General features: G+C 43.1%; 3 protein-coding genes and 1 long non-coding RNA gene across 6 annotated transcripts; 2 read left to right on the plus strand and 2 right to left on the minus strand.

Annotated features, from left to right (window-relative positions):
- Positions 1 to 428: 428 nt before the first annotated feature.
- On the minus strand, positions 429 to 3810 carry LOC109988565 (sperm-associated antigen 16 protein). Of its 2 annotated transcripts, XM_020640087.3 has the most exons (3): positions 2572 to 3810; positions 1618 to 1722; positions 429 to 1536 (listed from the first exon to the last, which is right to left on the minus strand). In XM_020640087.3, exons 1-3 carry the CDS (start codon positions 3511 to 3513, stop codon positions 889 to 891), a joined length of 1695 nt encoding a protein of 564 aa, XP_020495743.3. In that variant the 5' UTR covers positions 3514 to 3810; the 3' UTR covers positions 429 to 888. The 2 variants fall into 2 exon arrangements, with proteins under 2 accessions (XP_020495743.3, XP_065821280.1); XM_065965208.1 differs by having other exon boundaries at positions 429 to 1722.
- Positions 3811 to 3974: 164 nt separating this feature from the next.
- Positions 3975 to 16338, plus strand: wdr91 (WD repeat domain 91). Of its 2 annotated transcripts, none has more exons than XM_065965207.1 (18): positions 3975 to 4064; positions 5171 to 5313; positions 5502 to 5681; positions 5766 to 5972; positions 6066 to 6149; positions 6386 to 6495; positions 11286 to 11457; positions 11580 to 11777; positions 12428 to 12618; positions 12712 to 12766; positions 12872 to 12967; positions 13276 to 13370; positions 13683 to 13836; positions 14812 to 14920; positions 15178 to 15290; positions 15407 to 15514; positions 15822 to 15911; positions 16035 to 16338. In XM_065965207.1, the coding sequence occupies exons 2-18, from the start codon at positions 5191 to 5193 to the stop codon at positions 16197 to 16199; spliced, it is 2250 nt and encodes a 749-aa protein (XP_065821279.1). In that variant the 5' UTR covers positions 3975 to 4064; positions 5171 to 5190; the 3' UTR covers positions 16200 to 16338. The 2 variants fall into 2 exon arrangements, with proteins under 2 accessions (XP_065821279.1, XP_065821278.1); XM_065965206.1 differs by having other exon boundaries at positions 5177 to 5313.
- On the minus strand, positions 13526 to 18657 carry LOC136183143 (uncharacterized). The gene is made up of 3 exons (XR_010668960.1): positions 18524 to 18657; positions 14424 to 14589; positions 13526 to 13806 (listed from the first exon to the last, which is right to left on the minus strand). It is a non-coding gene; the product is annotated as an uncharacterized lncRNA (long non-coding RNA).
- On the plus strand, positions 18097 to 22189 carry ccdc82 (coiled-coil domain containing 82). Its single transcript, XM_020640012.3, has 2 exons — positions 18097 to 18978; positions 19186 to 22189. Exons 1-2 carry the CDS (start codon positions 18439 to 18441, stop codon positions 19420 to 19422), a joined length of 777 nt encoding a protein of 258 aa, XP_020495668.2. The 5' UTR covers positions 18097 to 18438; the 3' UTR covers positions 19423 to 22189.
- The last annotated feature ends 320 nt before the right edge of the window (positions 22190 to 22509 follow it).

Raw genomic sequence — 22509 nt, forward strand, 5'->3', positions numbered from 1 at the left:
GGGGTCTGAACATTATTTTAGCTCTATTATTACTTAAACATCCTGTCATGTCACTGTTACGATATAATGAGACATTTCAACCTGCTAAAGTTTGACATTCAAGGCTGCTGCTCTTCTGATATAACTGTATATGTATGATTTTAATCTCGTCAGTTTACGACTTTAACCTTCTAAATGTATGACTTCAGTCCCGATATCTCAGATTTGTTTCCCCTTAATGTTGCCCTAATACTCCTTGGTAGGACGAATCTCTAATCAGAGCTGAAAGTTAAATAAAAAAAGTGCCTGAGAAAGTTTGACACTGACTGATGGTGTTGCTGAAGTGCCTGAAGACGACGGGCGGTGATGCTTTACCGCACAGCAGAGGTTTGTAATTAAAAGTGTTGAAGCTCTTTACATAACGAGCTCACTTTGTCATCGTTGTTTTACCAGCATTATTATTATCATCATCCTGTCTTAAGATGAAGAACATACAGTCAGTATTTTGTGTCACATTCAGAACCACTACACTGCCAAACAGATGTTTAAAAAAAACATCCATTTTGAGTGTTTTCTATCTTGAACAGTCTCCTGCTGCTGTGTCTTCAAACCGCTCACATTAAAACAAATCTTAAAATCACCACCTTCATGCTGTCTGATCATTTATTTATTATTAATGAGGTTAATCCTTTAAACTGGAGTTATATAGAGATGGTGTAACAAATCAGGAAATCTGCTTTTTGTGCCCACAGTAATGTGTTTATTCCTGCAGTAGAGTTATGAAACATGTGGCTCTATGGGCAGTGACTCGCTCATCGAGCCATCCCCAAGTGGCCATTTGAGGAACTGCAGTCTTTGGTAGTTCTTCTGTTGTATCTATAACGTCAAGGTTTCCTGTTGGTCATGACCTCACGACCAGACATTAATCGACCCATCACTCCCCGCTGATATCACAGTCTCCCCCTTGTGGTCAAAAGTCACACTCTGCACGCCATCGCTGTGTCCCGACAGGCTGCTCACAACGAGAGAAGCCACATCCACCATCCTGACCAGACCGTCACTGCAGGCAACAGCTAAAGTCTTCCCTGATGGGCTGAACGCCACCTGATTGGCGGCCTGTTGTCCAGCTTCTACAGTTGCGGTTGCTGATGACGGTTTCCTGATGTCCCACAGCTTGACGACGCCGCGGGTGTCACAGGAGGCGGCGATGCCTCCTGCCAGGCTGAAAGCGGCGTGATTGCAGGGGTGCTGGTGACCCTGGAAGGTAGCAACACAGAGACCCACTTTGGCGTCCCACAAGGCGAGGGTTTTATCAGCGGAGCAGGCGAGGAGGAGGTCAGAGAAGGGCAGGAAGCGGACGCTGTTGACGGAGGCGGTGTGGCGGCGCAGTGTAAGGTGACAGCTCGCTCTGTTCAGGTCCCACAGCTTGATGGTTCTGTCGGCAGAGCAAGACGCCAGGAGGTGACCGCACGAGTGGAAGGAGCAGCCCCAGGTCGGCTGAGTGTGACCGGCGAGCATCAGCACGCAGCAGCCACGAGAGAAGTCCCAGAGACGCACCTGCAGGAGGAACCGTCCGAGAATCATCGACAGGACGAGAAGATCAGACGACACGGGAGAATAATGTAGAGAGGAACCTACCGTGCTGTCTCCACTTGTGGTCGCCAGTTTTGCTCCTTCTGGGTGAAAACTGCACCCGGACAGCCAATCAGAATGACCCTCACCTGTCATCACCATCTGACCAACCTGGCAACAAAAAACGACAAAAAAATCACATCTCTGTTACTTCAAAAACAATAAAACATTAGTTCTGAGAGTTCTCTTTTTCTCCTTTTTTTACATTTATTTTCATGTAGTCTTCACTTTAATGTATTAACGGTCATTTCATTAATATGTCTTTAGGCTAAATTGTCTCATCTTTTAATTGTCTCATCTCAAACTTCATCACTCTATCTATTTAGATTTGTATGGAAGCTCTAAGAGGACATAAGAAGCACTGATTGTCAACAGGCAAGGCAGGCAACAGCTTGGAGCCCCAGACCACGATGGGGGCCCCCGAGGGCTCAAAAACTTTAAACCAGAGCAGCGACCCAAAAAGTGCAAATTTTGCAACTGCAGTCGGAATCCTCCCTAAGGGGGCCCCATCTGACAGCGCTTGTTTTTGTTGCCCTGTTAAGCGTTATTGCTTTGTGAAAAACAAAGTTTGTCAGTGAAAGTAAACAAAGAAAAGTGAAGGACAATCATCCATCAACAAGAGAGAAAAAAGAAACAGGAAATGGAAGAGGAGGAAGTGTCTGGTACACTGGTAGAAATGATGGTGATGAACGCTGGTTAGTGCCCCCCCCCCCCCCCCCCAAAAAAAAAAAAAAAAATTGATAATAATAATTTTTGGCCTCAAAAACAGACTCTAGAATCGCCACTGGCGGACATCATCCGTCCATTTTATTTTACTCAGTTTACCTGTGATAAGTAAGTCTCTAGTTAACCAGGTTATCTCTTATGTAAACATATCTAAACCTCACCTCTAATTTATATTGTGTCGTTTAATGTCAGTTCATCTCTTTGATTGATAAAATAGGAACACCGGTCTCGTACCTTCTCTCCGTCGGCTGGCAGCGCCCACAGTCTCCAGCTGTGGTCGTCACTGGCGGAGGAGAGGACCATCTTTCGTGGATGCAGGTCGATGCAGCTGATGGGGAGCTGGTGAGCCCTCACGGAGCAGGACAGACTGAAGGAACTTTTACACGTTTCAAAACTCACCTGAGCCAGGTGTGGGTCAGGAAACTTTGGATATCTCATGTTGTTGCTTTTCTCTGGAGATTTATCAGGCCTGTCTCCGCTTTTGATGCTTCTTTCTTTCTTCATTTGGGGTTTTTCCTGGTTCGGTTGTGCATTTATGCTGCTTTTAACTCGCTCCTTTTCTATACTGATTAGCATTTTCTGACTCAGAGCTGTTTGGTATTTCTCGTCCAGCTGTTTCAGCGCCGGCTCGTATGACTCCAGGTGTTTTTTCAGCTTTTTGAAGTCGTTTATCAGCCTGTTTTTCTCCTCCTGGACTCGTCTGTACTGCAGCCGGTGGAAATCCGCCTCCCTCTGCATCCTCCCCAGTCTCTCCCCTGCAGCCAGCACCTCCTCTCTGAGCAGGTCGGTCTCTCTGTGGACCTCCTGCAGCTCGCTGTGGAGGAGCTGCCTGTGTGTGAGCGCGTCAGGGATGAAGGACACTCCTGCACAAGTCATCCTCAGAGATTCAGTCTGGAGTTTCTGAGCCGAGCCGTACCACTCGGCCTCAAAGCTCCTCAGAGTCCGGCTCATCCCTAATTTCCGGAGAAAGTTCCTCAGGAAGTCGTCCACCGCCTCTGGGATTTTTGGAATCATTTGAAGTTTGGGAGGTTCGCATTTTCTTCTGGAAGCAGTGGAGGAGGCGAACTCTCTCATCGCCTCCTCAAAGTCCTCCTCATCGTCCCTCCTCTCCTCCTCCACCTTGTTCTCCTCCTCTCTGTTCTCCTCCTCTGCTCTCTCTTTTCTCTGCGCTGACATTTTGTCTCCTCTGCCTTTTAAGAGTCTTGTTTACATGTTGTCATGGTAGCTCTATGCTGAGTGTTCTTCACCTTGTTACCATAGCAACTCTATGACGCCTCTACACTTTTTATTTTCTGATATGAAATCGTATCGATTGTTTTTGTTTAATTGATTTTGTTTAAATATATATATATGTTGCATTTAAATCTATCTTGAGTTTTCACCTTTGAGTAGCTTGTGGTGTTCATTGTGTTTTTAGAGACTATATTGATACTTTGAATATGAGCGTTTTTTCAGAAACCTTTTATTAAATTAAATTAAATTAAATTAAATTAAGCTGGCTGAATATTATTATAAGATAATATGCAGTTTAATTTATTTATTGTTACTGTGAGAAAGATAATCAGATTTTTTGGGGGGGATTTGTACATTCTTGGGTTGTTATGCGGCATATTGACCACCAGAGGGCGCTCCACTTAAATTACTCCCATGGTTACTACATTACTTGAACTCTTCACATGACTGTCAGGAGGGGAAGAAAACAGGAAGAGAGTTTGTGCTTTGTTGATGTAAGTATTTAACATTTGTAACCATAAAGAACATAAAAAGGTGGCAGCTCCGTCCTTTAGCTGTAATCTAAACTCCTCATGTCGCAGTGATGGTTACGTTAAATGGCGTTTTTTTACTGTTTGTCTTGGATTAACCGAACTCCATTGAAAATTAAATACATTTAAGATAATCTTGGTTATCAACTGAGGTAAGTAAGTATTCAGTAACGATTGGAGGCGTGATTTGTAAAAGGGGAATCTGCTTGTTAATTCGGCACATAATGTATTTAATTGCTCTGTATTGTTCTTGAGATATGTGGTATTATAAAGCAGTTCCCCGACGCGTTTGTTATGATGGCGCAAGGCGGTACAACTCACCAGAGATTTAAAAACACGTTGATTTTAACACAGATATGTTGAGTTTAACTTAGTCAGCGATTATAATGTTGTCAATGTTTTGTTTTTGCTGAGTGCAAAGTGAAAAAGACAGTTTTTAGTAATTGTTGGTGTTTACAGTTTTGTGGGATTTTTGAATGGAGTTTGGCCTGCAGACTTTTTTTTTAGCATCATGACCCCTCCTCAGCTCTGACACCGTTAGATTCACAAAGACAACATTATATTTCATTTTGTACACTTAACATAGTAGCTTTGTATTTATTTAATAGATTATCGTTATGGTCTGTTACCTGGTTGCAGATTTTAAGGTTATTTCGTGGGTGTATAATACTTCCTGTCTGCTTGTGTGCATGGACGGATCTATACAAAAAAATGGGTTGATGTTTGGGAGAATATTGATCGTTTTTTAATGATATTTATAAAGTTATCAGCTACATTCAAGAGTTGTCAGCCTTATACAATGTGCATTAGTGATTATTTTGTTTTATGTGTTTCCAGTTGTCGTTAGAATAACTTTCACAAAATGAAGGGAGACATCAACAACGCCAGCAAACCAAGAAGAGGAAACATTTCTTCTGTAGTTATAAACCAGAGTTCTTCAGTTAAAGGAGCCTGGCCACTAAAGCTGACTCTGACTCACTGACCTTATCGAGCAGACCGGGTATCTGACAGCATTTGACCGATCAGCTCATTTGTTGACATTAGTATTTTAAAGTGTATTGTTTTTAACGCTGCAGGGTCACAGGTCACCATGGGGTCTGCGGTGGAGAGGACGGACGAGCACGTGAGAGAGTACCTGATCTACCGCGGCTTCACCAGCACCCTGAAAAACCTGGACAGTGAGATCAAAGCGGACAAGGAGAAAGGCTTCAGGGTAAGATTGATGGAGATATTGATTTATATAAAACATCATAGAAAGGGTTTCATCACGAGGTCATCATTCCCATGCACATGTATTTTTTAAACATGTGTTTGTTTTGACTTGAACCCAGGTATTTTGTATAATGTGTGTCCTTCCAAACACAACTTTCCCCTTTAATCCTGAACCTCTCCTCACTGCAGGTGGATAAAATCATCGATCAGCTGCAGCAGTTTGTCCAGAATTTCGACTTGTTCGGTCTGAAGGAGTACTGGCTCTACCTGGACAGACGTCTGTTCTGCAGACTGGAGGACGTTTACAGAGCAACGGTCAACAAGCTGAGGACCAGCCTGTACAGATACTACGTCATCAACACCATCCAGGTAGAGGAATCAAACACAGCGGACTGTGAGCTTCTGAAACAGAGCTGCGGTACTTCAAACTGTCTCCTTTTTCCGTCCCTCCAGAAAGGAAACCTGGAGAAAACGCAGGAGTTTTTCCAGAAGCAGGCGCTGGAGCTGCAGGTTCAGGCCGAATGGCGTGATTGGTTCATCCTGCCATTTATCCCCCTCCCCGAGCAGAACTCCGCCTTCTCTCCGTACTTCTCCCGTCAGTGGGCTGACACCTTCTTGGTTTCGCTTCACAACTTCCTGTCGGTCCTCTTCCAGTGTATGCATATCCTTCTGATCGATCCAGTTTGTTTATAGGTTATAGAGTCTTATTTATCCACTGTGTGTGTCTGTGTCAGCACTCCTTAACCTTTACTACCTCAGCCAGTTCTTCTGAGTTTTGACGCCGAGGTCCAGAGGACGACCAGCCTGACGGAAGAGAACGATCAGCTCCGCCAGCTGGTGAGAAAAAAAACAAGCTGTCCACAGTTTTTCTTGTCTTTATTGTAGAACGATGGAGTCAAACGTATGGACACACGTTTTTCTTCTGATGTTGTTTAAGGAGCGATCTCTTCCCCTCATTGATGCAGCCTTTGATTGAAACCGTCATGGTGGATTGGATGATTTGTCTCTGGTTTTGGTAAGCCGGTCTCTGGATCTGTCTGTATCTGACCCGTCTGTCTCGTCTTCTCGTCCAGCTGTTCGCCCTGCAGACCGAGAACCGGGACCAGAGGGACGGAGACGAGGTGGTCCACCACAAGCTGCCGGTCTACGTCCAGAACATGGACCGCCTGGGAGACACTGAGCTGTGAGACACTTAACACCACTGTGACACTCTCTTTACTGATGACTGACTACAACTAAGATGGCTGCCATTCTGCCCCTTTTTCTGATCGTTCATTAAGTTGACTTTTGAAGTGAAGAGTCAGGCGATGAATTAATGCTTTAAACTTAAGTTATTTCTTTGGAGATTTGTTGTGTGACACTCCATTGGTACATCCAAATGTCTGCCAAGCTTTGAATGAAATGGAGGCTTGGGCTGGAGATATTTTATTAACAGGTGGCAGCCATTTTTAATATTCTCTCTTGAGTAGCCATCTGAGCTTAACTTCTCACTATCATCGCACTTTTTTCTTCCTGACTGAAGGGTTTCTATTTTTTGTTTCTGATCACAAAACTACGGTGGCTGGGAAGTGCCAAACAAACTTACTAAGTGTGAAACACTTTTACAAAGCTTGAGCGCAAATAAACATTTTAGAAAACAAATTTACAAGATGCTAAACACTTTTGCCGGTCCTGGAAATTTACAAATGACAGAATTTTTGCTGGAAAAGGAATAATAAAGTAATAAATGAGAGAAAGAGCGACTGTCCCAGAGCTTCCTCGAGATTGGTGTGCATTAGGTGTGCGCTCCGCTCTGTTACAGCTCCGTGCACCCTCGTCCGTCAACACCCACAGGCTGCGTTCTCAGTGCTCAGCATGGAGCAGCACAGCTGGACAGCTGGAGGGCAGAGACAAATTGAATTCCTGCAGTTATTTTACAGATTCACTCACGACAGTGCGAGATAATACGATGTATGTGGTATAAAACTGTTTAAAACACATAAACAAAAACACTTAAGGTCATTGTTCTGAACCGTCAAAACTGAGTGCTTATTTATCCATCAAAAATAAGAAGTCTTGTGTTTCTGCTGCGGAGTGCTCAGGACTGCCGGAGCTGAGACGCAGATGAAACAGAGCGTAGCCGAGTCAGTGGAAGCACACACTAAAGTAAAAACCTCTCCGCTCCACTGCCGTAACATTTGGTACATCCCTTACTGAGGAGATTCTGTCGTTTGTAGATTTGTCTCAGGGCTACTAACATATTTTTTTGCATCTTGTAAAAATGTAAAAATGTTTTCAAACCTGCAGCTTTGTTAAAGTGTTTCACTCTTTGGGATTTCGGTTTGCACTTCCCAGCCACCGTAGCAAACAGGAAGTGCCATGAAACATGTATGATGTAAGCACGTTAGCATGCTGCCTTCTTTCTCAATTTCAGCATTCTGTGTTTGTTTTCTTGATATTTTAAAGTCTGACACGTCCAGCGTGCAGACAGCCCTCTGTGCACTGAATTCAGAAAGTGTCACGGCTGAGCTGCTGCTGCACGCAGGTTACCAAAGGTCTCTGATGATGATGCTAAAAACTAGAAAAGCAGAATTTGAATCCTGATATTTAACTTTAGATAAAGTCAGAATATTTTGACTTTAAATGACTTTGAGAATCCGATGTTTGAAACTAAAACCAGAGCTCTGACTCTGTTGATGTAAAAAAGGACGTTTTGTTTTTTTCAGACGTATGTCAAAATGTTTTTGTCCAAAAACCTCTTAATACATATTATTATTATTATTACATAGTCATCCGGATATATTTATATTATTTTTATTTAAGTCAGTTGAAAGCACACAGAACTCCGGATCATTTTGTGTTTGCTCATTAAAACTTCTATTTAAGAATATTTTAACTAATTTATTGTTCATGGTTTTTAGTATTTATGCTTTTTTTACTCTCTGTGCTGTTTCTAAATAAACAATTCACCTCATGAATTGTTGTTTTTTTATTCTTACAATCCATTATTTTAAAAACCCTCTCACACAGGTTTACACACAGTGACACTCTGATCCAGTCGACCGAGACTCTAAATCCAGTTGAACTAATTAGAGACCTAAATGAAGTCAGGGATAACGAGGCGTCAAGTGTAGAAGAAAATCAAAATCGTTAGCAGACAAGTTGAGTAAAAAAAATGTAAGATTTGACTTTAAGGAAAAAATAGAGTTTTGAAGATTTCGCTCCTCCATCGGGTCGTTGAAGAGTCTAAGAGGCCTCACAGTAAATGTCCACTCCAGTCACACTCACACGTCACGTTCAGGTCATGAGTCCAGTCATGAGGAAATCCAGCTGGTTCTTCTCTAAGTCCTAAAACCATCAAAGACCACCAACATAGAAATCATGAAGGCCTGCTGCTGACTTTGGTTACCTGTGGGCCCTCTAGAAGTTATGGCACTTACAGCACTTATTTTATGTATTTGTTTATTGACATGGACATACAGTAATGTTGGGTGCTGTAACATTTCATCATGCACAAGTCCCAGATTAACTGCTCTGTAGTGTTTATATCAAAATGCTAATTTTCAACACCTGTCCACAGGAGGCTTTTTGTACGAGTATTATGGCCACGTTTAAGAAAAAGAAAAATCTAAAATTTGGAGATTTAAGTCGTACATTTACAAGAATAATGTCGTTAATTTACGATATTAATTGGTAAATTGATTTAAATTCAGCGATGGTTAAATTATTATTCTGAAAGTGTCAGAAGAGCAGCTGCGTGAAAACGATGAAATTAGAATCCTCAAAGACATTAAGTCTGCCGCAAAAGAGACTATTTCCTCCAAGTCAGTGTGGATCTTTCTTCGGAAAAAAGCCACAGTTTCTTTCAGTGTCTTTTTAGGCTCCTGATACTTATGTCATGTGATGATGATGTGCTAAAAGAATGTGAAGGTTCATATCTTCAAGTTGAAACTCTTTTCGTCCACTCTATTAGCTACAACAAGACTTGAGACTAAAACAAGTCGTGGGACAGTAAGGTCAATATGTTAATTCTTTGGGGACCATGAATGTTGAGAGATATTTTAGCAGTCCATGTTTGAACCTCATTCCTTGAACCGACCGCTTGTTAAACTATAAACTACAGTAGATGCAGACTCTGTCTTCACCCTTTCAGTAGCTTTTCTCACTTCTTCAATATTTCATTTCACATAAATACGACTTTCTTTACTACTGCAGGGGACATAACACACCACTGCTACTTTTATTCGCTCAAACGAATGCGATCACCTTTGTAAACTATCAGACAGCATTACTGAATGCAGTCGGGTTACGGCAGTGAAGTTGTATTTTCGGTGCAAACCGTACTCATCCTCCACATCTTACTCTGACCATAGTCAGCCTCATCGAGGGCGTTTCCCCCCATGTGTTGAAATGGGTCAACATAAAGATAAAGACCAACAGGTGATTTTTAAAGTAACCGTTTCAGTGAGCTATCAAGATGATAAGTTGTTCACTGAGGTAAGTGAAACCTGCTACATGTCCATCATGTTGCACCTGAGACGAGGGAGGCTCCCCCTGACGTCTCACCATGACTGCTTCTGTTGTCCCTTTGTCAGTGACATGAGGGGTTTTCAGACCAAACAGTTCTGGCTATTTGAAGAGGAACTATCCTCTAGGGAGCTCCCTGAGAATGACACAGCATGGGGGCGTTTTTCCTGTCTGCATTCGCACCGCCATGGTACCTACTCCAGCTAAAAAGAGTCCTCTAAACAGGGTTTCAGAAACTAAAATACAGTAGTTCAGAGTTCCTGCGGTGTTGAATCAGTTAAAAAGGGGGGAGGGTTTGAACAGTTCCTAAAGCTGTGAAAAAGTTCCTGAGCTTTTTTAGTGTTGCTTAAGTCCTCCTCTTTGTCATTTACATTGACAGCTGATGTTGTCTCAATGTCTCCATTAAGTGCTCATCTTGTCTTGTCTGAAGTGGTCGTGAAGTTATTGTTTCTATAACTTAAAAACCCAGGAAAAGGAAACATTTAACTGAGTCCAACAAACATCTAAACAAGAACTAGTGAAAATGCGTTAAACAGGACGTACCAGAAGAAACCTTTTGCACCATTAAAACTTTTCTTTACAGTGCTGACCAGTCTTGGTCTGGAATTCAGGCATCTGTTGGCCGTTCCATTGGGTGGGCCATAAATTTGACGCTACTGGACTTGGTTGAAGATCTTGAAAACGTTTCACCTCTCCTTTGAAAGGCTTCTTCAGTTCTAAACTTTCTGGTAGACGAAGCTAGAAATTGAAGCTTCTGTGGATTGTTAGCATGCTAATGATCAAGGATGACTCACATGAGAGTCCTTAGCTTTGGAACAGCTCTTAAAACAATTGTTACTAAATTTAAACATAATGAATGCTGCCTGTAGCCTAAAAAAGAGCAGGTTCTGTAGAGGTACTTTTCATTGTCAACCTTCATCCCCTTTTAAATTGATTTGTCTGTAATGGGCCGGTCCAGGCAAAAATAGTAAAAGGCTCAATTTGTCCCAGCCCAACACTGGTGCCAGCTTTCGCTCGATCGAAGAGTTTCTAGCACCAATTTGCTGTGCTTGCTAGCTTGTTGGCAGTTAGCTTGCAAAACACAGTAGAATACCGAATAATCCTGTAAGCATGAAAAATGATGAGATCTATGGAGCAATAAAGAGGCACCTACCTTCAGTCATTCTGGGTTTGACTGAAATGCAGCATCTTGTTGCCACCACTTCACCCACAACAGTGTAAAGCTCCCTGTTCTCTTCTGGACTTTGGTTCAAATTTGCACTTTATTTGGAAATGGAAAAAGTCATTTTACAAAAGCTGGAGTTTTGCTAAAGAGGAGGCACGTTGAAGTTATTTTTCCACATTGACTCTTTGGATGGGTCGTCCTAAACATTGGCGACCATGTTTAGGACTTCAACAAATCTTTATCAAATCTTGAGTTCAGCGTTGTACTCATTCGATGCTTTGTTTGTCTTTCGGTCCTCACAGGGACTTGGTGTCGAGCACACGCACTGTCAGCGCCACCACCACTCCTTCCAGAAACTTCTTCTCTACATTCCTACCGCAGGCCAAACGCACTCCTGGGAAACCTCCTCAGGTCATCACGGTGTCCTCCCCGAGCCAGGTAGCAGTGGGCAGGAAGGACCTGCCAACCAATCCAGTGAGAGCTAATTCCAGTATAACAACAAAGCAGGATTGAAAACATACTCAACTCAAACCATGTGTCTGATGGAAATATGACCAAAGTAGCTTCTGTACCTACAATAAATTTGTGTTTTCTAGCCTGCAAAATCAAAAGACGTGGTCCAATCTAAGGAGGTGAAGCCGGTGTCGAGCCAGGCATCAACCAGTGACCCTGTGAGCTCCCAGTCCCAACAGTCCACAAACCAGTCAACGAACCAGCAGGCACACCCGAGACACAAGAGAATCCAGGACCACGAGAAAGAGAGGAAGGAGCTTTTCTCTAAACCGCTGTCACAGGTACCTAAAGGCCGGGTCACTTACGTTTTATTGATTTCAGATACAGAATTTACCGTAGTTCAGTGTTGATATTGATGTAGTCTTTATTGTTGTTTGTTTCTGTTTTTTTTTATTTACTGATTTTACTGTAGAGACAGCTATACGAATGCAGCACTGGAGTCCAAGACCAATATCCCCAAGGGGACAGAAAATACATTGTATTGCATTGCGTCGTACCGTATCATCATTTTTCAGGAAAAGCTGAACATTTTGGGAACAAATGTTTAATATTTCCTGACACTGATAATAAAAAGCTAATACGACTTCACCCAGTAGTTAGCTTAGCTTAGCGTTTAGACTGGGAGCAGGTAGGAACCGTTAGCTTTGTTCCCTCTAAAGTAAAAAATACATAAATACTTCTTGAACATTTCCAAATGTCTCCAATTACAACGTCTTTTATTCCACAACAGAAACTTTAAAATAATTGTGCTGTTTTATTGGAAATATCTTGGCAGAGTATCTTACTTGCTCCTGAGTGCGTTCTACCAAGTTACACCGCTTGAAGAAATCAGTTATAGCCTGAAACTGGAAAATAAGTGTTAGCATCTTAACAAGCTAACTTTGGCCGCCATTTCCAGCATTTTCACCAACATCCATGTTTTGTCCTCCAGGCACCAGAGAAGAAGGGGGAGGGAGGGGAGGTAGAGCCTGTCGCAGAATCCACCAGCGAACCTCCAGAGTCCTCCAGCACCAAGAGCTCTGGAGGAGGAGCGGAGGGAGGAGGCCTGTCAACAGAACAGCCTTTTATCAAACTCAGCCAGGAGGAGTACGGAGAGCACCACTCCTCCATCATGCACTGCAGGTTTGACATTATCCCGGTTTGTCTCATTATATATCACAACGACAATATTTCTATTTCTATATTTCATCAACCGATTCTTCTTCTGTGTTTCAGGGTCGATAGTTCAGGTCGTCGGGTTGCCAGTTTGGACGTAGACGGAGTCATCAAGGTGAATCAGCATCGTCTATTGTTGGAGTTAGAGATATAAAAACGTTCATATTATTCCTACTGTGCATAACTTCTCATTCTCATTAATCTTTCACTTCCTCCTCAGGTGTGGTCCTTCAACCCCATCATGCAGACCAAAGCCACCATCATGTCCAAGTCTCCTCTGCTGTCTCTGGAGTGGGCCACCAAACCTGACAGACTGGTACGAACAAGCGGCAGACGTCATGTTATTAGGGCCTTTGTCCACAGACAGCAACTTTTAACAGTGGCAGGTCTCACAGCCTCAGTTGTTGCTAGGTTACCCTTCACCTCTCTCTGTAATGACCATTAGGTAGTTCTTTTTTAAATAGCTCCGTGTGTGCTTTATATCTGCTTTTATTTAAGGATCGATCACCAAGAAAACATGAAAAAAAGAAGGTAGATGAATCATGTCCAGGTATCAGTAGCAGCTCTACACCTTTACTAAAAGTGTGTGTGTGTATTTGTGTTTGTGTGTGTGTGTGTGTGCAGTTACTACTCGGCAGTGGGGTCGGCACAGTGCGACTCTATGACACAGATGCCAAGAAGAATCTCTACGAAATGAACATCGATGAAACTCACCCACGGTAAACCTGTCTGTCTGTCTCTCTGTGTGTGTGTCTGTCTGTCTCTCTGTCTGTCTGTCTGTCTGACTCTCTGTCTGTGTGTCTGTCTGTCTGATTCTCTGTCTGTCTGTCTGTCTGTAAACTGGTATCATCTCATGTCTGTGAGTTAGAGGAGGCCAGTTCCAGTATTTTTTAATCTTAGCACAATATTTACATTTTTGAAAAAGTAACAGTGAATAACTCAAAGACTTTGTCAAATGCAACACGCTATGATGATATTTGACGTTGCTCTACACATCCTGACACCTGTGCGTCTCCCTCTGTGTCTGTCAGAATCTTGTCTTTAGCCTGCAGTCCCAGCGGCTCGTCGTTTGTCTGCTCAGCTGCAGCTGTCAGCCGCTCCGGGAGCCTGGAGACCGTCCCTCGACTTCCTTTACCGGTGTCAGGACAGCTGCTGCTGTGGGACACAAAGACGGTCAAACAACAGGTAAGTAAGACAGCAATTTAAAAGACATGAACCTCACCAAGACCATAAAACTAAGTCCATGTCACGCTTAACAAGAATATCATCACACTACAACACTCTTTCTTTCACACTCAGTTTCATGAAGCTCTTTGAGACTACTTCAGTTTGCCTTTCAGAGTTTCTTATTAAGCAAACAGGTCAGTTAAGTCAGCGGTCTTAGCCCCCCTTTCAAACATAGTTTATTTAAAAGCCTTCCCTGATTCAGCAAACTTTATTTGTATCTTCTTCACAATATTTGTATTTGCCCATTGTGTTTTTAATTTCTTTGTATTCACACCCTAAAGTCCCCATGAACTTAAAGAGTATCTTACGCTGCATTCATGTGGTGTTGGAAAAATCAGTTTCCGAGTTTGAAAATGCACATGAACATCTGCTCAAGTCGGAACAACAAGTCGGAAACTTGTGAAAGAATAAACTGCCCGACTTGGCGGCATATCAGTAATCACATGGGGGGAGAAATATGTTAAGATACTTTTGATTAATTCACATATTGCACATCAACTTTTTGCTCAACTATAACTTGTAACAGAGACATTCGTAGCACTCACAGCTTCTTCGTAGCATCATCGCTGTTTGATTTGGTTGTGAGAACATTCAGAACCGAAATCAAGTGAACACATTGAAGTTGGAAGAACGACTTCCCAACTCAGAGACTGGGACCGTCCGAGGAGCACCTGAATGCAGCATAACTGCCTTGTTGCGATGTATTTCCAACTGAAACGGGACAGAACCAATCACAAGATAGAAGGCGGGACAAAACTTTCCAATTAATTCAATTTGATCGTCAGCTTCAGCAAAGCTTTTTGATTGGTCGATAATGAACCCCCCTGAGTGCAGGATGAGTCATGAGACATTTGAAATGTTTTACAAGAAGAGAAATGATGATGTTGTGTTCGCTGTAGCTGTGGGATGTTCATGGTTCTGTCTGTCTCTCAGGTCCAGTTCTCTTTGGAGCCTGAACCAGTAGCTATAAACTGCACCGCCTTCAACCACAACGGAAACCTGCTGGTGACCGGAGCAGCTGACGGATGCATCCGACTGTTCGGTCAGTGACTTTCAGCAACTAAGATTATTCTCAAAAGTGGATTTATCAAGTTGACTATTTAGAATGACTTACAATGTCGTATCTGAGAAGTAACTTGGCTACAGTCAGCTCTGAGTTCATTTTCATCAGGGGTGGGGGAGCAGAGAGAATCACTCCCATGATTCCCCGCCACCTCAACGTCATGTTTTTGTTATTGTTTTGATTGAGAGCCCCCTGGTGGCCGAACTTACAGACTGTGCCTTTAATTCTCTCTGCAGATATGCAGCGTTATGAGAGCGCTATGAGCTGGAGAGCTCATGACGGGGAGGTGTACAGTGTGGAGTTCAGCTATGATGAAAACACCGTCTTCAGCATCGGAGAGGACGGAAAGGTCTGTGCGCCAAGACACCCCAACATTTGAAGCGCTGTGTCATGTTGTATGTTTTGGAAAGACAACACCATAGCAGTTTTTAAATAAAGAAAATCAACGTGTGTTTGTGTTTTTAGTTCATCCAGTGGAACATCCATCGGTGTGGCGTGAAGCAGTCAGAGCAGGCGTTACCTCAGGACGCCACGGGGCCCTTCGTCCTGTCAGGTTACAGCGGATACAAACAGGTGAGCAGTGTTTCTATGGAAACGATACAAAGTTCATCCCACAGTCTCCTGTAGTTAAGCACTACAAATGTTACAGTTTTATTAATGACCTAGTTTGGTGGTTCCTCGGAGCCTCCCCCCACTGGTATCCAGGAAAATCTAATTTTGACAACCTCAGCAGAAAGAGCCTCGCGCCCCCCTCAGGCGCCCCTCCTATGGGGGCCGAGACCCCAGGTTGGGAACCAATGTCTTAGAGGATGAATCTGGACCTGATAAACAAATGTAATGAAACTACTTAAATACATTTTGTGAATGACTTCCTGTTCAGGTTCAGGTTCCTCGAGGTCGCCTCTTCGCCTTCGACTCTGAAGGACAGCACGTCCTGACCTGTTCGAGCAGCGGAGGACTCATATACCGAGTAAATACACCTTTACCTTCATCAGCACAGATCCACCTTTAACCAACATCAACCTTGTTCAAACTTTTAATTCTCAAACTTCTAACTCTCAAACTCCTCCTTCAATGTGTATTCATCCTCCAGCTCACCAACGGGGAGCCAGCTCTGGAGAGCGTGCTGTCACTGGGAGGGCACAAAGCGCCCGTGGTGACGGTCGATTGGTGCTCGGCTGTGGACTGCGGCACCTGCCTGACCGCCTCCATGGACGGAAAGATCAAACTGAGCACGCTCCTGGCACAGAAGTCCTGACTGAGGGATCCAAGGTCGTCAGAGTTTTAATGGCGTTGTCATGGTAACAGTATCTAATAAATATCGTAGTGGTCTGCATCAAAAGCCCATTGAGCTGTTTTTAATTTTACATTAACATTAAAATCCTACTGAAAGCAAACACTGAGAGCTTGTGTCTTTCTTATCAAGCAGCCTAATGCCACATCCAGCAGAGAATTTAAGATCTGTAGGCAAGACCCTTAGTGCAGAAAGCATCAGCGTATAAAAACATTTATATTCATGTCTGCCTTGTTTTATGGGATATGTAGACAGGGCTGTTTCCAGCTGTTTGGAGGTAGAATGGAGGGATTTCAAACTCTTTAAGATGATCCATTGAGATGCATCAATCTATTACACTTTAAGAGGAAAACAGGCTAACTTTGTTGAAACCCCTCTCTTAAATTCAAACTAAACATCTCAAGTTGACCCAAGCCAGTAGACCTCCAGAAAATAATAAGAAAAGGTAAACAAAGAGGCTCCTCTACGTCGATAAACAGCTGCAACAGATGCGTCATTTACCTAAAAAAATTGAGAGGTTTGAGAATATTTTCTACACAATCAAAGAAAACATTGACACTTGATTATCCCGTCAGACGGAGCAGCATAACACGATGTTTCTCTAGAATGTATAGTATTAGTTGATTATTCTTTAAACAGAGGGGGCAAGAATCAAAAACCTTCATCTGATCGTCTGTCCTGATGTAACTTGTATGTGAAGTGTGTGAACAACACTGCAGTCTCAGTTTACAGACTGATGCTGTCTCATAGAACAGCTGGTGAGCATCGATGGCATCTGCTCGCCCCCCCTCACTCCTCTGTTTTAAACTATAAACTGGTCATTGACCAAGTCTGTGTGAACTCTTGGTGCGGGGCCTGTTTGAGTTTAAAATGCTCAAAGATCAGTATGAGCTGCTGTTGATATTGCAAGTAGGTGTATTAAGAATCCTGAACCTCCCATTTAATCAATCAGAAAGTATGACGTCATCTTATTAGAATTACATCAGTCAGCACCCTCAACTATGACAGACTTCCAGCACACCTGCTCTCCGTTAACTCTGCAGATATACGAAGTTGATGAAAGGGGGCCACTTGGCATTTAAAAGTGTGCATCAGAGCTCTGCTGTACCTGCTGATGTGAGAGCCCCACACCCACAGATTGAACAGGACTGCACCTGAAAATCCTCAGAAACAGGATTAACCGAGTGAGTCAGCATGAGCAATATCAGAACCCAGAAGCTGAATCAGCTGCATGGAATTCTTCATTTACTTTCAACGGCCTTTGCGTTTCCTGCTGTGACTTGTCAAAAATTATGCTATAATGCTATATAGTTTGAATCACGTGTTAACTAACTTATTTTGGAACACATCGTAAGGGTTAGGGCCCATCAGAGCCTTATAAGGGCCCCTTAGGGCCTGGGGGGCCTAAAGAGCAGTTTGTCAGTAAGGGGTGGTGCTGGGAAACTAGTTTCTGTGTGACCTAGTGTTACTCAGTCTGGGGAGGAAGTAGCTCTGTTTGTATGAACTTGGGTTGGGAACTGGAGGGTCGCCGGTTCAAGTCCTGGTGTGGACCAAAGAATGGAAGTTATTCTGGTTGCTGGAGAGATGCCAGGTGACTTCCCCAGGGCTCCCAATGTGCCCTTGGGCTGAACCCCCAACAGCCCTTGCTGCTCTGACATCTCTCCATTAATACATGTCAATAAGTCCTTCCAGTGCATGTGTGTAGTTTGGGACCGTAAACAACATGCTGTTCGCTCAATAACAGAGTGTATAGCCAGAATTTCCCCTCGGGGATTAATAAAGTATGTTAAATTAAATAAAATGAAAATTGCACTGCAGTAACTGTTTTGTACCACAAGGGGCGCACGAACACTCTAAACTGTAATTCCTTCAATCGAAGAAGAAGCTGAAGCAACAACAATAACAGACAGCTAGCTACAGTAAGAAGAAAATCTACAAATGTTCCCGTGTTGAACAAGTAAAGCTTGTTTTAACACACATTTATAGGACGTGTCCGTGAGTAGAGTGCATACTAAACGTGCACTGAGGTAAATTCAGACGCCATATTGTGTTTTTTACATAAATAAGATGCAGCAACTGTTGTGACGCGCAGACGATATTAGCTGGTTAGCTGCGTCGTTAGCCTGTTTGCAGAGGTGGACCGTCCGGTTCTCTTGTTCGGTTTTCTGTTTAATGTCACCGGGCTCCGGTACCGCGTGCAGTCATGGAGAGCCTGTACAAGCGAAAAATGTTCGCGTCGATGCGGAAAACCAAAGTAGACGCGTCGAAGAAGAAGCAGATCGGCCTACCCGCCTCTATCCTGGACGACAGTGACGAAGGCTCCTTCTCCTCCTCCTCCTCCTCGTCTGCGTCCCAATCCGACTACCAGAGCTCCCGGGAGGAGGACAGCGAGCAGGAGGACAAGGGCCGCAGCGACTCCGGGGCGTCTTCCAGCGATGACAGCCGCTCGGTGACCCGCAGGAAGCGCTCCTTCCTCGGAGGCGACGACAGCTCCTCTTCGTACAGTCCAGGCGATGAGGATGAAGATAAGAAGGGGGACAGGAGCCAGCCGAAGAGGATGGTGCAGCCCAAGAAGCGGAGCAGGCTGCAGCGGCGGGACGACTCGGACTCGGACCATGCCGAGGAGAAGCGGAAAGAGGAGGAGGAGAAGGCGAAGAAGAGGCAGAGACACAACAAGCTGCTGGCGCTGTCCCGGAGGATGAAGGCCCGGGTGCCTCGCAGGGGGAGGAACCGTATAAAGCAGGTACTGTTTCTGACTCATCACACCTTTTTTATTCAGCATCTGAACCTCCTGGCAAGGTAAACGTGAAAATCATAATAGTAGACAATTGGCTATCTTGAGTTGAGTGGTTTTACAAGTTGTTATTTTGAATGATTCAAGCAAAAGAAGCACAAAGATACAACATCACATCCACTTCAAAGCTGTTGTTTTTTTGTTTTGTTTTTTCAGGGTGGCGATGATGATGATGAAGAGTCCAAAGAAGATGAGGATGATGATGGTGATGTTAAAGATGGAGGCAGAGGAGAAAACGGAAACAAGAGAAAGGCTGCAGAGGATGACAAAGGAGGCAAAGAGAAGGTAAAAAAGGTCGAGGAAGAACATGACGAGAAAGACACGGATGAGGACGATGAGGACGATGACGATGAGGAGGAGGAGGAGGAGGAGGAGGAGAAGGAGAAGAAGTAGATCCAGACCCTGATGGAGAACAAAGATGGAGGTTGAACGTGGATAACTTTCTAAGCCGACTCGTAACTGTAGATTTGTGCAGTTTTCTTTTCTCTTTCATCATTTAAAGAAGAAACAAAACACTTTAAACTGAAGGTACAAGATTTCCAACGAGGACATGCGAAAGAAAAAAAAATAGTTGGAAAGCTTCATTGACCGGATAAGCTTTTTATTTTATAAACAAAGAGACGCCTGAAATGGGACACAGCTTTAACGCTCTAGTGCTGAGATTTAAACGTAAACACTTCTCTCCTTGTTGAGTCTCATATTTTATCTCTACTCCTGCTGATTTACAGGCATACGTCCAGTTATATAGTTTCATTTGAAACATCACATGCTCACCCATCACACTGGAGGGCTCAGCCTGTCACCAGCTGTGATGTGGAAAACCAGAAGATTGCACTGAGAAAGCATCAATTCAGTACCAACAATCTTGATATTCAGTTACACATTTCAGATCTTGTAAAGCGACACATGCCAAATATTTGCAGCAGCTTGAATGTGAGGGCTTGTTCCTTTCTTCGTGTCTAGAGGAAAAGACATTTTAGTTTCTGACTGTTTGAGAGACAGAAAAGACATTATAATACTCAGCTTAGCATTTCTTGACATTTGAAAGACAATTCTCTGTGAAAATAATAAAGGCACATAAATCATAAATGGAAACAAAACTTGTTAGTTTGAGCTCTAATTCTCGTCGTGTGAGGATTTGTGTTGACAGAGAAACACTGCAGTGTTGGTCAGCTGAGAGTTAGATACCTGTTTGATTTCAGGGCATTCAGTATTATTTAAGGCAGGGTTGCTCATTTTCTCCAGATACACGTTTTAAGATTTTTGGTTGAAATTGTCTTTAGGTCCTGACAGAAATGAATAACAATGATTAAAAGAAAATGCGTCATCTGTAGCTGTTGTAAGCCTGTAAGTCAGCAGTGACATTTTATCCTTTAATGTTGCTTTTAAGTTGGAACATTTAAGTTAGAATATTATTGTTTTAAGTGAAGAGGTGTTCTCTCAAAGGTATCAATAACTCTTTCCTGAACTTTAACATTAAGTCATGGACCTCTATGCTCTGAGTTATTTTATTTTTATGATGGTTCAAAGCTCTTCAGAAGGTCAGAAATAGAATCCTAAGTTCAACCTTGTATAACTGACTTATGACAATAGATCAGCAGCGTTCATCCCATCCCGTGTTCATGCTGCCACCCAGTGGGCGGGGCTTCATCAAGGACAGCTTACACATCTGCGAGTCGTGACGCCAATCTGGTAGAAAGATTAGCTCAAAGAAATGTTCTGTTTTAAACTCGACAAACTACGGAGTGGTCTGACTTTTGTTCCTTACTGCAGTGACGAGGCGTTCTCCTGAATGTGTGGTGTGGATGGACATTTGCTGCCGAGGCTTCTGGGTAATGCAGTATTTAGAGACATTGGAAATACCCAGGAGAAGCGCTCAGATCTTTTTGTTGCACCTTGCTCTCTTTTAAGTTTCTTAGAACGAGATGAAATCGGTCCCTGCATAGCAGACCTCTTTATGTTTTGTGTACGTGATGGCATCGCTGTCTGACAGCTTTCCTCCTGAAGATTCAGACCGAATGATTTCAGCCCGGGACGGACACTCTTGTACATTTAACTGTATAATAGCTTTTTTTATTTGTTACAAATCACAGTGTTTGCAGGAATGTCGGTGTTGTTTGGTAGTTCTGTCCATCTCTACTGAGCATGCTTCACTTTGTTTCATATCTTTGGGTTTGGGACTGTTGGTTGGACAAAAAGACGACATTTTAAAGGATTATTCCAGGATTTTCAAGTCTAGGTGGAGACCTTGGTCTTGTTGTGACATTGTGGGGGGTCGGTTCAATTTGGTGAGTGAAGAAAAAGATGTGATTACCAACTTCACAAACGACCAAAGACGGTGTGTTCATCACAAACAAAACATAAACTCATCCAAGAGAATAACTCTTATCAACCTTAAAGTGAATGTTTTCCTTTAAAGTGACATCACAGAAAGATGGACAGAACTATAAAAATACAATTCATATGCTTTGCTGTTGCATTTGTATATTGTCATGAGAGATTTTCATACTTGCAGGAAACAGATTGCAGATAACCTTTAGCTTTCTCTGAAAGACATTTTTTTTAAAAACATGGACATAAAGGTAAAACAGGAAGTCAAATACAGTGTGTTCTGTGAAGATAATTAATCTGAGCAGCTGACATTAAAGCTTTCCTTCTCCTTTTTATTTCTTACTCTGATGACTGCTACAGCGCTGCATTCATGTGCTAATGTAAAAATTGGACAAATGATGTCCCTAAAGAGATTTAGCTTTTCCCCTCCTTCCTTTCTTCTATCCTCTGCATTAAAACATCTGATCCTTACTCAGCGTGATTTGCTGGTTTCTGAGTTCCCACGCCCGTGAAGAAGATGAACGCTGGTGGGAATCTGTAAAGAACAATTTTTTATGTCACGTTTTCAGTCTGCAGTTGCTCAAACTGAATTTATGTTTTGAAGTGTTTAAGAGCCTTGTGGCCTTTTTCTGCTTTTCGCTGGATGATCTGACTCCTCTGTGTGTGTTGTACAGAATAGTAACCACCACAAACACACATTATAGTTGCATATCAGTGGTGTGTGTGTGTTCATTTGTTTTCAGTGTGTTTCTGTAGAAAGCTTGTCAGACCAAACCTGCCCTGTTGGAAACACCTCTTTATTAATAAAGTTTCCCTTTTTTGCGACAAACTGGTTGTCTTGGAAATTATCACATCTATACTTGGTGTTGTGTTTGTCACAATTTCCTTAACCACATGTCCAGATGGGCGGCCAAATCTGATTGGCCACCCAGAAAATCCTAAACTGTAATTGACCATTTGCCCTCTCAGAAAGCGGAACTTATGTTAAAACCAGCCATCCATCCATGATCGATTCTGCTTCTTCATTTTGGGGTGGCGGGGGGCTGGAGCTGATCTCAACTGTCATCAGGCAAGAGGCGGGGTTACACCCTTGACTGGTCATCAGTCAATCACAGGGCTGACATGTAGAGACAGACAACCAGCTACACT

This window comes from Labrus bergylta, chromosome 17, assembly GCF_963930695.1.
Source record: "Labrus bergylta chromosome 17, fLabBer1.1, whole genome shotgun sequence".
NCBI classification, from domain to species: Eukaryota; Metazoa; Chordata; class Actinopteri; order Labriformes; family Labridae; genus Labrus; species Labrus bergylta.